At 37.1% G+C, this 15,396-nt stretch overlaps 1 protein-coding gene and 1 long non-coding RNA gene across 56 annotated transcripts in view; one reads left to right on the top strand and one right to left on the bottom strand.

Annotated features, from left to right (window-relative positions):
- Window positions 1-15,396, bottom strand: part of TRDN (triadin) — a 406,058-nt gene that overhangs the window by 214,123 nt on the left and 176,539 nt on the right. For all 50 annotated transcript variants that reach the window (XM_060419417.1, XM_060419418.1, XM_060419419.1 and 47 more), the window contains one exon: window positions 12,792-12,869. In XM_060419417.1, the coding sequence (XP_060275400.1) occupies window positions 12,792-12,869 (78 nt within the window). The remainder of the gene's footprint in view (window positions 1-12,791; window positions 12,870-15,396) is intronic.
- Window positions 1-15,396, top strand: part of LOC105608241 (uncharacterized) — a 61,169-nt gene that overhangs the window by 10,459 nt on the left and 35,314 nt on the right. For all 6 annotated transcript variants that reach the window (XR_009601597.1, XR_009601594.1, XR_009601595.1 and 3 more), the window contains exon 2: window positions 5,601-5,706. This is a non-coding gene — a long non-coding RNA (uncharacterized LOC105608241). The remainder of the gene's footprint in view (window positions 1-5,600; window positions 5,707-15,396) is intronic.

Below are 15,396 nucleotides of genomic sequence, written 5' to 3'. Positions count from 1 at the left end.
TAAAATGCTTTCTGAGAGAAATTTGCTGGCACAAGAAGGTTCCAATTAAAATTTCATAATAAGGAAGCTATAAAAATCACATTCACTTTTATTCACAAAACTTCTCATCCCTAATTTTCTCTTCGGTCAAAATATAGGGAAAAAAATCTCATTCTTATATCAGCATGAAAGTTATGAAAGATCTCTGAGCCAAAAAGCTGGCCTTCATCAACAGAAAGCCCCTTACTCTTCCCTGATTCTTGGTTGTCATCTCTTGATTTTTTAATTTTTTATTCTGGGGATCTCCAGAATAAAAATATTGCTACTGGACTGTCAAATCAGATGACATTACTTGCTATATTGTCAGATGTATAGGGGAAGAAAAACATAATGTCTTTATCTTATTATGGGTAAAGTTAATGATTTTCACAAAAAGCATTTTTAATCAATAATGGGAAATCAAGACTATTATAACAAGATAGAAAAGTTTTAACTCTGGAGATGGCAAGTTTCTTAAGAATATTTAATGTGTACTAAAAGACAAACCTAAGGAGCATATTAAAAAGCAGAGATATCACTTTGCCTAAAAAGGTCCATGTAGTCAAAGCTATGGTTTTTCCAGTAGCCATGTATGGATGTGAGAGTTAGACCATATAGAAGGCTGAGTGCCAAAGAATTGATATTTTCAAACTGGTGCTAGAGAAGACTCTTGAGAATCCCTTGGACAGCAAGGAATTCAAACCAGTCAATTCTAAAGGAAATTGACTCTGAATATTCACTGGAAGGACTGATGCTAAAGCTGAAGCTCCAGAGCTTTGGCCACCTGATGATGAAGAGCCAACTCTTTGGAAAAGACCCTGATACTAGGAAAGACTGAGAGTAGGAAGAGAATGGGGGTGGCAGAGAACGAAATGGTTGGATAGCATCATCCACTCAACGGACAGGAGTCTGAGCAAATCTCAGGAGACAGTGAATGACAGGGAAGCCTGTCATGCTGCAGTCCATGGGGTTGCAAAGAGTCGGACAACAGAGAGATTGAACAACAACAAAAAATGCAGATTTGTATTTCATGAAAATGAAAGTGAAGTCACTCAGTCATGTCCAACTCTTTGCGACCCCATGCACTATTGCCTGCCAGGCTCTTCCATTCATAGTATTTTCCAGGCAAGAATACTGGAGTGGTTGCCATTTCCTTCTCCAAAGGATCTTCCCAACCCAAGGATTGAATCCGGGTCTCCTGCATTGCAGGCAGACTCTTTACCATCTGAGCCATTAGGCTATTATATTTCATGTATAGGATATGTCCTTACGTTTCCTTTTTCTTGACACTCTTCCACCTATTTGTTTTTTGTGTTTCTATTTTTTCCCTTAATTTAGTCAAGTCAGTTGTTATGGCTTACCTACTTTTCCTTGATACTAAGCTGAATTATACTTGTTCCAGCATATTAACTCCACATAACTGTGTTACCTCATGCCTAGCCCTGTACAGTGCTGCAATTAAAAGAAATGGCAGTTTAAAATTCAAGGAAGAGTTGAAGACACATTTAAATCTTTCCTGAGGTCTCTCAAAATAGCTAATGTTGTACGACCCAAAGCAAAACGTTCTAAAGGTTCTCTCCTTTTTGGATTCCCCAGTCCTCTCTCATCATAGCAGCTCTTCCAAAAACCTTCTCCCTCTGGAAGTGGAAGTGTTAGTTGCTCAGCTGTGTTCGACTCTTTGGGACCCCATGGACTGCAGCCCACCAGGCTTCTCTGTCTATAGGATTTCCCAGGCAAGAATACTGGAGTGGGTTGCCATTTTCTTCTCTAGGAGATCTTCCCAACTCAGGGATCGAACTCAGGCCTTCTGCATTGAAGGCAGACTCCTTACTATCTGAACCACCAGGGAAGCCTCTCTTTCTGGAAAGCACACTAAAAACTTACTCCAGCCCATGCTGACTCTCCTATTCCCTTCTCGAGCTCTTTTCTCACTGTCCAAATTTTACGTTTTCTTCTGGGGACTATCCCTTGTTCAAACGTGAATTAATTTAATTACTTGAGCTTTCCCCCCACCCCCAAAATTTTTTTTTTCTCAGCCAGCATATCCTGAGTCCTAAGTATAATATAAGCACTCAGGAGCCGACCAGGCATATCTAGAATATTCCTTCAGCATTAAGGTGGTGGGGAAAAGCTATGAATACTTGTGTTAATATTTGTGTCCTCATCACACATGTAAGAAAGAATAATTTAAATTCTTTTACAAATAATTGAAAGGTGAAAGGTGAATTCAGTCTGCAGTTCAGTGACTAGTGTACCAAAGTTTATTTCTTAGTCTTGGTAGGTGAATCATGGTTACGTAAAATGAAAACATTAGAGGAAAAATATATTAGAAATCCGTATATTATCTTTACAATTATTCTGGTAATCTAAAATCATCTGAAAATAAAGAGTTTAAAAACAGCAAAATGTTAGAAAAATTTTAGGACTGAAATAGATGATTCATTTTCCCCTCAGAAGTAGGGATTAGCCCTTGTGTAACACAAAGGAAATGAAATAAATATGTAGGGAGGAAAATGAATGAAATAAAAGCCTTAAGCATGATAAAATTGTGGAGATGAAACAGAATTTGGAGATTATTATGTTGAAAATAAAACTTTTTAGATGAGGAAGCTGAGTCATTTCAGAGAGTTTAAGAAACTAATACGAACCAGTGGATCTTTAGTTCAGACTCCTGATTGCTACACCCTCATTTATGGGTAGGGTATAGCAGTAGGTCACCATGATCCAATCAACAAATCTAAAGGACCCTGGCCAATTTTTGTCATATCCATCTCTCTGGGGCTCTTGGCTTTGTTGTACCCTTTCTTTTCTCATTATTTTTTCATATTTGGCTTTCTAGTCTGTCTTCTGCTGATGTTTTTGATGGTTAATTTTACGTGATGACATTTGGTAAGGTTCATTTTGACTAGGCCATAGTAACAGTTACTTGGTCAAAACCATTCTAATTGTTGTTCTAAGGTATTTTTTAGATGTGATTAATATACAAATCAGTAGACTTTGAGTAAAGTAGATTGCCAATCAGTTGAAGGCATTAAGGGAAAAGAATGACATTTTCTAAAAAGAAGGAATTCTGCCTCTAGTCTGCCTTTGGACTTGAGAAAACAATATTAACTCTTCCCGGACATGCCCAATGGACTTCAGACTTACCAGCACCCCAAAGCACATGATCGCATGAACCAATTTATTAGAATAACTGTCTATTTCTCCCTTCTCCCTGCCCTGCTGGGTGTGTGTGTTTGTGCGTGTGTGTGTATAGGAGGGCAGTTATGTGTGTATGCATGTATTGGCTCTATTTCTCTGGAGAACTCCAAGACAACGTTATTCCCACATTTTCCTTCTTGGATGCCCTAAATCTCACTCAAATTCATGACTGGCCTGCCATTTAGTTATATTCAAAACGAAAATTTGTGTGACATAGGATATTTTTAAGATCTCCTGTTCCTTGGGAGCTCAATAAGTATTACTGGGAACAGTAATGCTTCTCCGATCACAAGTTGTGAGCATCACTGAGGTTAAAAATAATTAAACAGTTTTCTAATAAGAATTTCATGGTTCTTGTCAATATAATTGTATACACTGAAGTGAAGTGAGGTGAAAGTTGCTCAGTCGTGTCCAACTCTTTGCGACCCATGGACTGTATAGTCCAAGGAATTCTCCAGGCCAGAATACTGGAGTGGGTAGCCTTTCCCTTCTGCAGGGGACCTTCCCAACCCAGGGATTGAACCCAGGTCTCCCACATTGCAGGCAGATTCTTTACCAGCTGAGCCACAAGGGAAGCCCAATTGTATACATTAAGACTATCCAAAAAGGAAACACAACACATTATGCAGACCCAAAGCATTACACTATGAATTCTTTTTCACCAAGAGTAACATAGAGCTAGAATTCCCCACGACATGCTTCCAGAAATGCTATGCTCAGATTAAGTTTATGACTTCAGTGTCTGTAGCTCTCTCATTTGTGAAATCCAGACTCTTAGCTTCAGTTGTCTGCTGGAGATGACCACTTATGTGAATCCCACTTAACATGCTGCTTAACACATGGCAGAGTCTTCATTTTCTCTCCAGGTCCAAAATCCACCCTCACCTTTATGGATTGTGTTAACCAAGGATTAATACAATCTCTGGATTCAGGTTAGTTTGGCCAATAGGAACAATATTAAGAGATAACAGAGCAGGGGGAAAAAAGGAGAGAGTTGAATATTTATTCTCCAACTACCTTCCTGGCTCACTGAGAATATTATATACATAATTTTACAAATTGCCAATGATATGTTCTTCTACGAAAGGACATAGTTCTGGCTGGGCATATCTCTCTTAGAGTTACAATGTTTGGGGATTTGTAAACCTCTCCATTTCCATGACTCCTCAGGCCTAGGACTGATTAAGCCATCCTGAGTTGGTCAGGCTTGGGGTGCTTCACCACAACTCTGCTCAAACCTTTATAAACACTACACTCATTAAACACTCTTAATCATCCATTTTGAATGTTCCAGGGACCCTGATGCACTAAGCAAGTCTGAAACTAAATGCATTATTGTCTCCCCAAACCTGTTCTTATTATTAAGTGCCATTCATTTACCCAGGTCAGATAAGACTTTAGCAATTATGCTCAGCCCTAACTTTTAATTGCTAGCTCTAGATAATAGGATAGACTGATCCTGGGCATGAGACATTTGAATTCCAATTCCAGTTATACCATTGTTAGGATGGCGTTATCTTAGGCAATTTATTTGCTTCCTCTGATCTTCTCTTGAAATGATATAAATCATATTCACTGCTTGAAATTATTTTGAGGGTTCAATGTGATTATTTATAACAAAAGTGGCATGATTTTTCCTCATCAACAGTAGCCTCCTACATTTTTCTTACCTCTAAATCTCCAAGCTCTACCCTTCGTCATCCACCCTTACTATCGCTGACTCATCACCTTACTTATCGATGACTCAGTGATCAAAAATGCAAATCTAATTATACTACTCCTCTGCTCAGTTGTTTTAGCAGGCTCATGCAGTCTATGGGCGGGGGCAGCCGGGGGCGGGGGGGGGGGGGGGGGGGGGGAAGGTAAATGATTCAGTTTTGTGTACAAAATTATTCAGGATATGACCAGAGTCCTATATTAAGAAATTTTATAGCGTTTCACAATTGCTGACTAATGACATTAATGCAGTTACCATATCAACTTCTACTTCTACAGATATCAATAAAAATCTACCATGAAAATGAATTATTTACTATATGTACAAATTTGCTGATTAAAAAAATGAGAATGATAATAGTAACTAATAGCTAAGTACCTAATTGTGCTAAGTTGCTAAATACATTATTTCAAGCAGTCCTCACAGCAACTTTCTAAGTAAAAGAGGCCTCAAAAGTAGTATGGTTTACCTATGTTATCAAAATTTACAACTAGAGGTCAATTACATTAAAAACTGCACAAAGATCTGAGTTAAGTTCACCTCAAAGCAAAAGAAAATATTGTATTGCCCAAAAGTTCAACAAGATTTACTGTGTCATAGAGTTAATGGAATGAGAACCTGGGCCAAATTTCTATTTTATTATTTTATGCTTTTTGCTTCTCAGGATATATCTCAATGAAGAGCAAAGATGATAAAGTTCCCAGTTTAATAGAACTGTAAATAAAATGTTACTAGCTCCTGTAGAACACTGTCCTCGAATGCATCTTACGGTAAGAAATTATCTCATAATAAGTTTCTTATATTGCTCCTTTCTCCTCCATACAAATACTACCAACTTACTCTTTATGGCCCAATGCAAGTCTTGTGATTTGACCACATAGCCTTGCCTCAATCATATTTCATCTTCCTCTTAACTTTCATAGCCTTTATGACCTGTACAACTCACTTTTGAACTTCAGAAAATAATGCTTCACAGTATTATCCATTTCACGGGGACATGCCTGGTTGCCCCAAGTGTGACATTTGCATCCAGACCATGGTCACAACCTTACACATCTACAGGGGCTATTTAAACACTGGGCCAAGCCATGGAGTCTTCACTCTGCTCTTAATTCAGCTTACTATCAATCCACCAGCCTGAAAAAAATAAGCTTGAGATCTCTCGGCATGAAAGCAAATTATCTCTGAGATTATTTAAGTTCAGTCTCCACAGTTGACAGTAGAAGAAATGGAGGCCCTATAAAGTCAATCCATTTGTCAAAGATAATATAACTGATTAGTGTCAAAGCTGCAATTGGAAGCTGGGACTTTAGTCTTCTCTTGAGAGTTCTCTTGCCCACTTTTGTGTGATTGCATTTATAATATTATTCACAACTGCAGTACTAAGTTAGAACCAGTTATATGTTTATTCAAGAAGAAGATAGGGTATATAGTAGTAGTCCACCTTACTTTATTTGGTTCCATCACTGCAAATTATGTTTGTAATGGAATATTAAAAGTGATTTAAGTATAAGATATATACCCAATAAGAGATCATATAACATTTTCTTTCCACATCTTTGCCAGAATAGATGCAGTGTGGCCAGTTTACATTAAATATCCAGTAATCAATCATGTGGATTGAAGTCTTTAATTCTTCAGAGATCACTGAGAACATAAAACATGATTTTTGGTAGTGGTGGAGGGGGTTGTGTTGAATAGGAGGAGAGAAAATAATATCCAGCAATGTTGATTAAAGAATCAATTCAGTTCAGTTGTTCAGTCACGTCCGACTCTTTGTGACCCCATGGACTGCAGCACACCAGGCCTCCCTGTCCATCACCAACTTCCAGAGTTTACTCAAACTCATGTCCATTGAGTCGGGAATGCCATCCAACCATCTCATCCTCTGTTGTCCCCTTCTCCTCCTGCCTTCAATCTTTCCCAGCATCAAGGTCTTTTCAAATGAGTCAGTTCTTCACATCAGGTGGCCAAAGTACTAGAGTTTCAGCTTCAGCATCAGACCTTCTAATGAATATTCAGGACTGATTTCTTTTAGGATGCATGGGTTGGATCTCCTTGGAGTCCAAGGGACTTTCAAGAATCTTCTCCAACACTACACCACAGTTGAAAAGCATCAATTCTTCAGCGCTCAGCTTTCTTTATAGTGAAACTCTCACATCCATACATAACTACTGGAAAAACCATAGCTTTGACTAGATCAACCTTTGTAGGCAAAGTAATGTCTCTGCTTTTTAATATGCTGTCTAGGTTGGTCAGAACTTTTCTTCCAAACAGCAAGCGTCTTTTTATCTCATGGCTGCAGTCACGATCTGCAGTGATTTTGGAGCACAAAAATACAAAGTCTGTCACTGCTTCCACAGTGGAAACAGTGATTAAAGAATAACAGGATCATATCCAGCAATTGTACTGATATAAAGATTTAATGAAGCAGATTTTTTTGATGCTTGGAAGGGGATGGAAAATGTTGCTTGAAGCTCTTTTGTTTCATCACTGAGGACTCTCTCTTAGAGCAGTCGGACTAATCTCTCCTAAGAAAAACAGCTCTGACAAACATGATAAATGGGCTCTCATGCTAAGGGTTAAAACCACCTGTGATGTTAATATAATAAGGAACCATTTGGTGAAGCAGGCGAGGTACTCACATAGACCTGTCCCACTTGTGGAATGTATGAGTAACTACAATGGCTTGAACTTGCAAGCCTTTCAGCAGCAATGAGAGCTCACAGTCGATAGGAAAACTAATTCATTGCAAAATTTAACACTGTTTGAAAAATCATAACAATTAGTACTATATTGAACATGGTTTTCTGTCTAAGTTAGTTCCAGGTGAGTTGTGTCCATAATTAAATGCAAATTGACAACAATGACCGAAATGATTGCATAAGATTGCCATTATACAAGATCTTTTCAATGATGCTATAGTTAATTTTCCTGGACAAAGGCCAAATGTATTCTAAAACATATAGTGGGAAGGGCTTTCCTGGTAGTTCAGAAGGTAAAGAATCTGCCTGCAATGTAGGAGACCCATGTTTGATATATCTCTGGCTCAGGAAAATCCCCTGGAAGAGGGGGACCCACTCGAGTATTCTTGCCTGGAGAATCCCACGGTTGGTTTTTGTTCAGTCATAAATCATGTCTGACTCTTTGTGATCCCATGGACCCTCCAGGCTCCTCTGTCCATGAGGTTCTCAAGGCAAGAATACTGGAATGGGCTGCAATTTCCTTCCGGATTCAAAGAAAACAACTGATTTAATATATGGTTAGTTTTTACATCTGAAGATTCAAGGCAAAATAATTTCATTATGGTGTACAAAGTGTGTGGTGTGGGGAGAGGCTGAAATTCTAGGAAGACCAGAGATACCTTCGGGCCTTAGAGAAGTGACCAAGATGAGAAGCGCACAGATACTTCACAGAATGAGAAGCAAGTGTTGTGAGAAACTCATTGCTTTAATCTCTATGAAAGCACAAAGGAAGCGTTTAAGGGCTTCGTGGATGTGCAGAATGCTTTCGCCCATAACAAGGTCTTTTTTTTTTTTCGATTTCGACTGATAAAACCCTAAATTGTTTCCAATCTTCTGTGAGCAAACTTAATAATCTAGTCTATATGTCATCCCCCCTCTTTTAAACATTAAAACGCAAATATGTTTAAGCTCCTACATTTTGACCTGTTTTAACTGTATTCTTCAAATCAAAGAGCGTATGTTAGTGTCACATGTAAGTTCCTTTTTGCATAATACCATTTTCTTGCAACTTGGTCCTAAGGAAGTTCCAGACTAAAATAGTGCATCAAGGACTGTGCATAATCAGCCTCACTAAAAACAGCTTGATTAATACTAAATATGTCCTAGTTCCTAATCAATTATGTTAATGAAGTCCCAGGCAGCACATCTGCAAGCGCTGACAGAGCCCATGATCTCAGCGTTGCCTGATAATGTGGGCTCCTTGGGAAGTTGCTCAGTGGCAGCATGCTCAGGGCAAAGACTGCCTTTCTGTAGACAAAAAGTGGATACTACTAACAAAAGTCTTGGAATGCTGCAATACTGCTAGATTATTCACTTAAACTGTATTGGGCTCCAGGATGAAATGTCAAATAATATTTCTCTTTAAATATAATAGCAGAACCTAAGCTTCCCATTTAACAAATGACACGTTCCTTTCCAAGTGACAGACTGATAGGCAAAACATTTGCTACATGATGGTTTATGGGCCTCTTCCAAGAGCTAAGGTGGAGTCAAACATTTGAATAATATGCCTATCAGAAGCTGCCTTAGATTAGGGAATTGGAGTCCCCAGATTTATGTCCATCTCACAACAACAGTAGAATTAGAATCTGATGAAACATAAAGGCGACAGTATTATTTACAGGCTATCTCTTGCTCTGTGAACATTTGGACAGTGAGATGGTTACTTGTCTGTTTTTGTCTAATTATCTCAAGTCACATAAGCTATTATAGTCCAAATGTCAGAAGAAATATAACTCTAATCTCCCTCCCTTGCTTCTGGACTATAAATTTCTTCTTTCTTACTAGCTAGGTAAATTGATATACATCTATAACCAAGAATGAGAGTGATTTTTTGCTGTTTTATTACCTTCAGTATAAACTCAGTTATATTTGAGTTCAGTTAAGAAAAATTTTTGAAAATATTTAACTCTTATCAGTTATAAGCATGTATAGAAGATGATGCAAGTTAGGGATTTATAGTGTTAGGAAGACATATATGATAGAAATGAAAAAGGGAAAATCATTGATTGCTAAAAAAGAAATACTTAAACAACTTATTAAACTGAACAAATTATACGAGGTAAACATTCAAGTTGCTTTACATTAACTAAACTTAAAGGTTACCAACTGCTACGGACTGAATTGAGTCCTTCCAAAGCTTATATGTTGAAGCCCTAACCCTCCATGTAACTAGATTGGAGACAGGGCCTTTAGCAAAGGTAATGAAACTTAAATGAGATCACAAGGGTGGAGCCCTGATCCAATAGAAGTTTCTTTGCTAAGAAGAGGAAGAGACGCCAGGGCGTGCTCTCTGCCCTGTGACAACACAGCAAGAAGGAGACCATATACAAGCCAGGAAGCAGCCTCTCACTGGAATCCCATCTCAGGCACCCTGACCTGAGACTCCCAGTTTCCAGAACTGTGAGAAAATACATTTCTGTTGTTTAAGCCATCCAGTCTGCAGTATTTTGCTATGGCAGCCCTTGCAGACTAAGACACTAAGGCTGATAAGGAATTTAAGAAGTGATCATATCAAGAAGAAGCTGTCCTCACCTAACTGTCTCACACACAAAGGAAATCTGGACCCAAATGAGTGATGGGAGAGGAGATGTGAAAGTCAAGGGAGGCAGTGAGACCATCACCCTATCAAAATGATCACATTTAAAGAGTAATAAATAAAAGACTTATGGGGACCAAATAAATGTGTCTTTAGCTTGGTGGGATGAGACACAAAAGTTTCAAACCTTGGACTATATCTGGATCACTCTCTAAATATTCAAGAAGTGTTGCTTATTTAGACTCTTGGAGTAAGACTTTACATGAACTTTTCATTAAATCATGGTCTCAAATAACCAAATTCTTTTCTTCAGATTGGTACTGATACAGTACTGACTTACAGATTGTATTTTTATTTGAAATTTGCAACTGCTAATTCATTCAATTTGTAGCTGACCAACTCAAAATATCTTGCATACAATACATAATAAGGTTGTTATAATTTACAAGTATAATGTAACCTTTTCCTCAATCCCAATGGCATTTCTCTTGCTCTCTTGTCTTTCTACAATGCTTAGGTATGTGGCTTGAAACCTTTTGCTTTTCCCCCACACAACTAGCAATCAAAATTTTTCTATGTGTGCCATTCCAGTTATTCTGAAGGACATTTGGCCAATAGTAGGTCATTTAGGTGATTACTACTAAGTTGAAAGTATTTTGGGGAATATTCAATTGCTCTCTACCTGCCTCCTAAATCAGGTGGGACTTTACTACTCAGATGAAGTACTGAAGAAGCAGCAGCAATATTTGGGAGCTTGGTAAAAATGCAGAATCTCAGGCCTTACCCTTGACCTAGCAAATCAGAATTTTCATTGTCAAAGATCCCCAGGTGATCTCTATGTATATTTAAATATTGATACACATCGCTAGGGTACTCTTGATTGACATCAGAAGATTATATATGTCTATCATAGAACTGCCTGAAATCTGAAGCACAAAACCTTATGCCTTCATGTTACCAAAGTTGTTGATGTCTCAGAAAATATTAAGTTACAATCTTCAAACTTCAAAGTCTGCATAGTAATGTGATAGAAAGATCCTTGGCTATAGATCTAGAGAGTCAGGGCTAGAATCCAAGTCTTTCTGTTTACTAGTTAAAAAAATTAAACTCCAAGTCTAAATTTGTTAATCATTGATAATAATGTCTACAGGGTTTTGAGACATCAAATAAGAAATGCATATACCCACAGCCAACATAAAAATATTATAAGTAAATGTGAGCTGAATACAGCATAGCCACAGGCATGACTTGGTCAGAATCTGACCAGAAAAGTACATAGAACATGCTGGTATTTCAATCTAAACTTAGGAAAACTACACCTGCTCAGCTGCTCAAATCCTCTCCTGGCTACTGACTGTAACATAAATAAATGTATCGACTGAAATAGAAATGTATAGCCAAATGACTTCTGGGTCTGTGGTCAATTAGACAACGTATCTTTCACCAAGGCATTCAGATTTTATTAAAAAATAAAAATAAATTTAAAAACTATTTGAAGCAGACTACTGACTTTATATGTTTGGTGTAAAATAATTACTTGGATTTGTAGTCATTTTTACACAAAACGTAAGCCAAAGGCTCTTAAAATTTAATGTATATAAGACTCAACTGAGGAGTTTGTTAAAAATACAGATTTTCCTCTCTGAATTGCCAGAGAATCTGATTTACTAGATCTAAGATGTGGTAGGAATATGTATTTTTTTTAATGAGCTTTACAATTGATCTTGATGCTGGTGATCTACAAACTTTTCTTTGTGGACAGTTGTAGTAAGCCAATAAAATGAAGTTAAAGAAACTCCTAAGTTTATCACTATCAAATACAAAAATAAAATTTTTGCCATTGTTACAGTTTTATTCTACCTTTACAACACTTGTTTGCGGTAGTATTACTATTATGAGCATCAGTATTTTACTAATAAAATGTCTGAAAGTTTAGGTATCACATTTAAGGTCATCCAGGTAGAAAAAGGGCAGGTCTGCGTGATTGTAGAACACAGGCTGTTAATCACTAGATTATTTCCTAAGGCACAAAGTTAACTACCGTCTTTGTAAGTAACAAGAGGTTATCAATAGGGCCTGGGTCATCTTTGTAGGAGGGGCTTGGAGGATACATGAGATGAACTGAAAACCTCCAACACTTTCTCCTAATTACTGGAAATTTATTTGGGAGTGGATTTAGGGGACAGAATATAAATAAGGTATAGAGGAGAGAATAGGCTAACATGAGTGTGTAATTCCTGATAATGAGCATACAATGTTTTCTTGAGTGTCCTATTCAAGAATTACAAGGTATTATCTGTCCCTTTAACCCTATACTTCCTGGCTTGATTTCTAGAGCATGAAGCTGGTCATCCTTCTGGAAGCTGATGGCTACCAATGTATAATCTGAGGAGGAAATTTTTGGTGCTCTAAATAGGAACAAATCGTACTTTTAGGAACAGTAAACTGTAGCTTAGACATAGTAAAACTATGAGAAAAAATGGATTTTGTTGTTGCTGCAAGAACTATTTTGCTTTGTTTCTCTCTGTTCTACCTACAATAGAGATGATCTTTGGAAAAATAAAATACTTGCCTTCAAGAGTAGGTGATGCCAGGGTGTGTCTGGAAGCTTGTTCTGTTGGTAACGGAGGTGGTATGGCTGGGCTCTGCCCTGTGCACACAATGCAGGAATACGTATTGAAAAAAAGTATCAGTAAATTTAATATACACAAATAAAATAGCTAGATCTGTCCCCAACATGCATAATTCATAATCCAAAGTATAAATTCATATTATTATGCAATAAGAAAATTGATATTAGGTGAGATCTTTAAGTAGATACATACAAAGATTCAGTTATCTTCAGAGTCATTTCTGAATATATTTCTTTTCTTAGACATATATACAGTGTCAAATATATCTACTGGAATTTATTAATGAAAAACCTACATGTATTCAAATAAAGCAAGTTATTTCAATATGCACTTCAAATTATGGGAACTGAAATCACAGAAGCTAAGAGGAACCCTAATACATAGAAAAATCACCATTTTCTTCTTTTAACTAAAAATTCTCAAGTGATATAATAAGGCAATAAAGGAAAATTAAAATTCATAGGCCTTTTGATATTGAATAGGTACATTTTCTCCTGCCAAAATAAATGACCTGCAGTTAAGTAAATAATGGGCCAAAGGGAAAATATATTCAGTTTTATAGAAACTAAAAAGCCTCCCTCATCTCTGGGCTTATTGTGAACCATAAAAATCTCACAATTGTTCTGAGTACTTTCTTATCCCAAGTGATTTCTTTAATTAAACAAAACCATCCGGGCCATGAACTGTAAACATTAACTAATGTATGATCCCATATGAAATGCTTGCAAAATCTTTTATCATTCATTTTCATTTCATAAACTCCTGCTTGTGTCTCTTTTAAATCTAAGAATCAACACGGGCATATATATCCACTTTCTAAAATTTCACTGACAACTAGATATTATCGAATGCTAGCAGACCTGCCTGCTTACTGGAAGTCTTCCTTTTTTAGAATTTGTCAAAATTAGTTTGCTCTGGTGAATTGTGGATTAGCAGCCAGAGCTGCACACACAATACCTTCTGTGGTGGCAAGAAAGGAGGAACTCCAGGCCCTCAAGCTGAGTAGAAGAGGTTAGTTGCTACTTATTGAAGGATTTACTTTTAGCTGTTAAACGCATCCAGATGGATTACTGATCATGCCCATATGCACAAAAGCAAAGCATATTTTCATGCAGGCCATGCCATATATCTAGAAAAGTATACATCCATATTAGTACTGGTTATTTTCCTAATGAAAGCAAAGATGGAAACACAATGTAACATGGAATTTCATTTTTCAGTAAGCAAGGAAAAGGTAAGGATGGGTGGGCACATTAAAAACGGAGTGTGTTCCACATTGATTTTCCCTAGCTAATATTTATACAGTGCTTACTATACATATGCCTAGAATGTCATTGATGCTTAGAATGCAGGTATAGTTTTCATTTTGCAGTTTAAACTGAAGTGAACAGGGATTCAGGGGCTCAGCTCCTAAGAAGTGGACTCGAGGTGCTGAAACTTCCTCTCAGACTACCAAAGGCAGGTGAAGATAGTCACATGTAAAGGGCCATCACATGTAAGGATGAAGAGAGGCAGAGGAGTGGAGTTTCCACCCTGACTTTCCACCGTCTTTGTAAGCCAAAGGGATGTATACTAGGGAGTATTCTCTCCCAAATTTTGCTTGAGAGCTGTTCTTGAAAAAATGTTTCTAAAATAGGATGGTATTTTGTAGCTTTTAAAATCTACAGAGAATCTAGACTGAGGAAGGAGTCAATTAAATAACTAAAGCTTAAATACAAGTGACCATGAACATCCATGAATCAATTATTTCTAAATAATAAGGCCTTCAAAAATATCTTCAAGGGATCTTGCTTGTTCAAACTAAACTGATTTCTCTGCTGTCAAATACTTCCTTGAACAGCAGTAATATATGATCATAGTTTTGATCAGCCATTTAGGAATTTATTTTTGAATGTATTCAATTCTTTCCACAGGGAATAGTTTATAATTTAGACTACAAAATCTTTGTATATTTTCCTGGTGGAACTCTGAAGTCATTATTTTATTTTTTAACTTAGTGAGTTAACTTATAAGATATAATAAGTTAACTTAACTTATTATATCTCAGCATATAAAAACCATTAATCTCCAACTCTGCTTGTAAGAAGTTCCCAATATCATGGCTAAAACAGATTTACAGACAGATTATTATAACATAGTGTGATGATGGGAAATAATATACACAGAGGAGATGTCACAGAATGATTCTTGCATTTAAAAGCCTGAAGAGAGTTTCCCAAGTAAAGAATAGAGGAGGAGAGGGCGGGATAGCAGACAGCGATTATCTCTAGTGAAAAAAAAAGCCTGGATGCCAAGATACATAGAACTATTAAAACAATCAAACAGGTACTTCTACAAGATAAAGTATAAAGTGCAATTTATATCAGAAATTCTCTACAACTGTAATAAACGATATCATACTCTCTAGAATGGACAACCGCATGATGGTGAGACAGTGGACCTAATAGGGAAGAAGCACCAACAGAAAAAGAAAAAAAAAATTATTTTTTTTGCCTCTAGAGTGACAGAGGTAGGTAGTTCTGGCAGGGGAATTATTAGCTCAGG

Source organism: Ovis aries, chromosome 8 (genome assembly GCF_016772045.2).
Source record: "Ovis aries strain OAR_USU_Benz2616 breed Rambouillet chromosome 8, ARS-UI_Ramb_v3.0, whole genome shotgun sequence".
In the NCBI taxonomy this organism is placed as follows: domain Eukaryota; kingdom Metazoa; phylum Chordata; class Mammalia; order Artiodactyla; family Bovidae; genus Ovis; species Ovis aries.
This window is presented reverse-complemented; position numbering and strand designations above follow the sequence as displayed.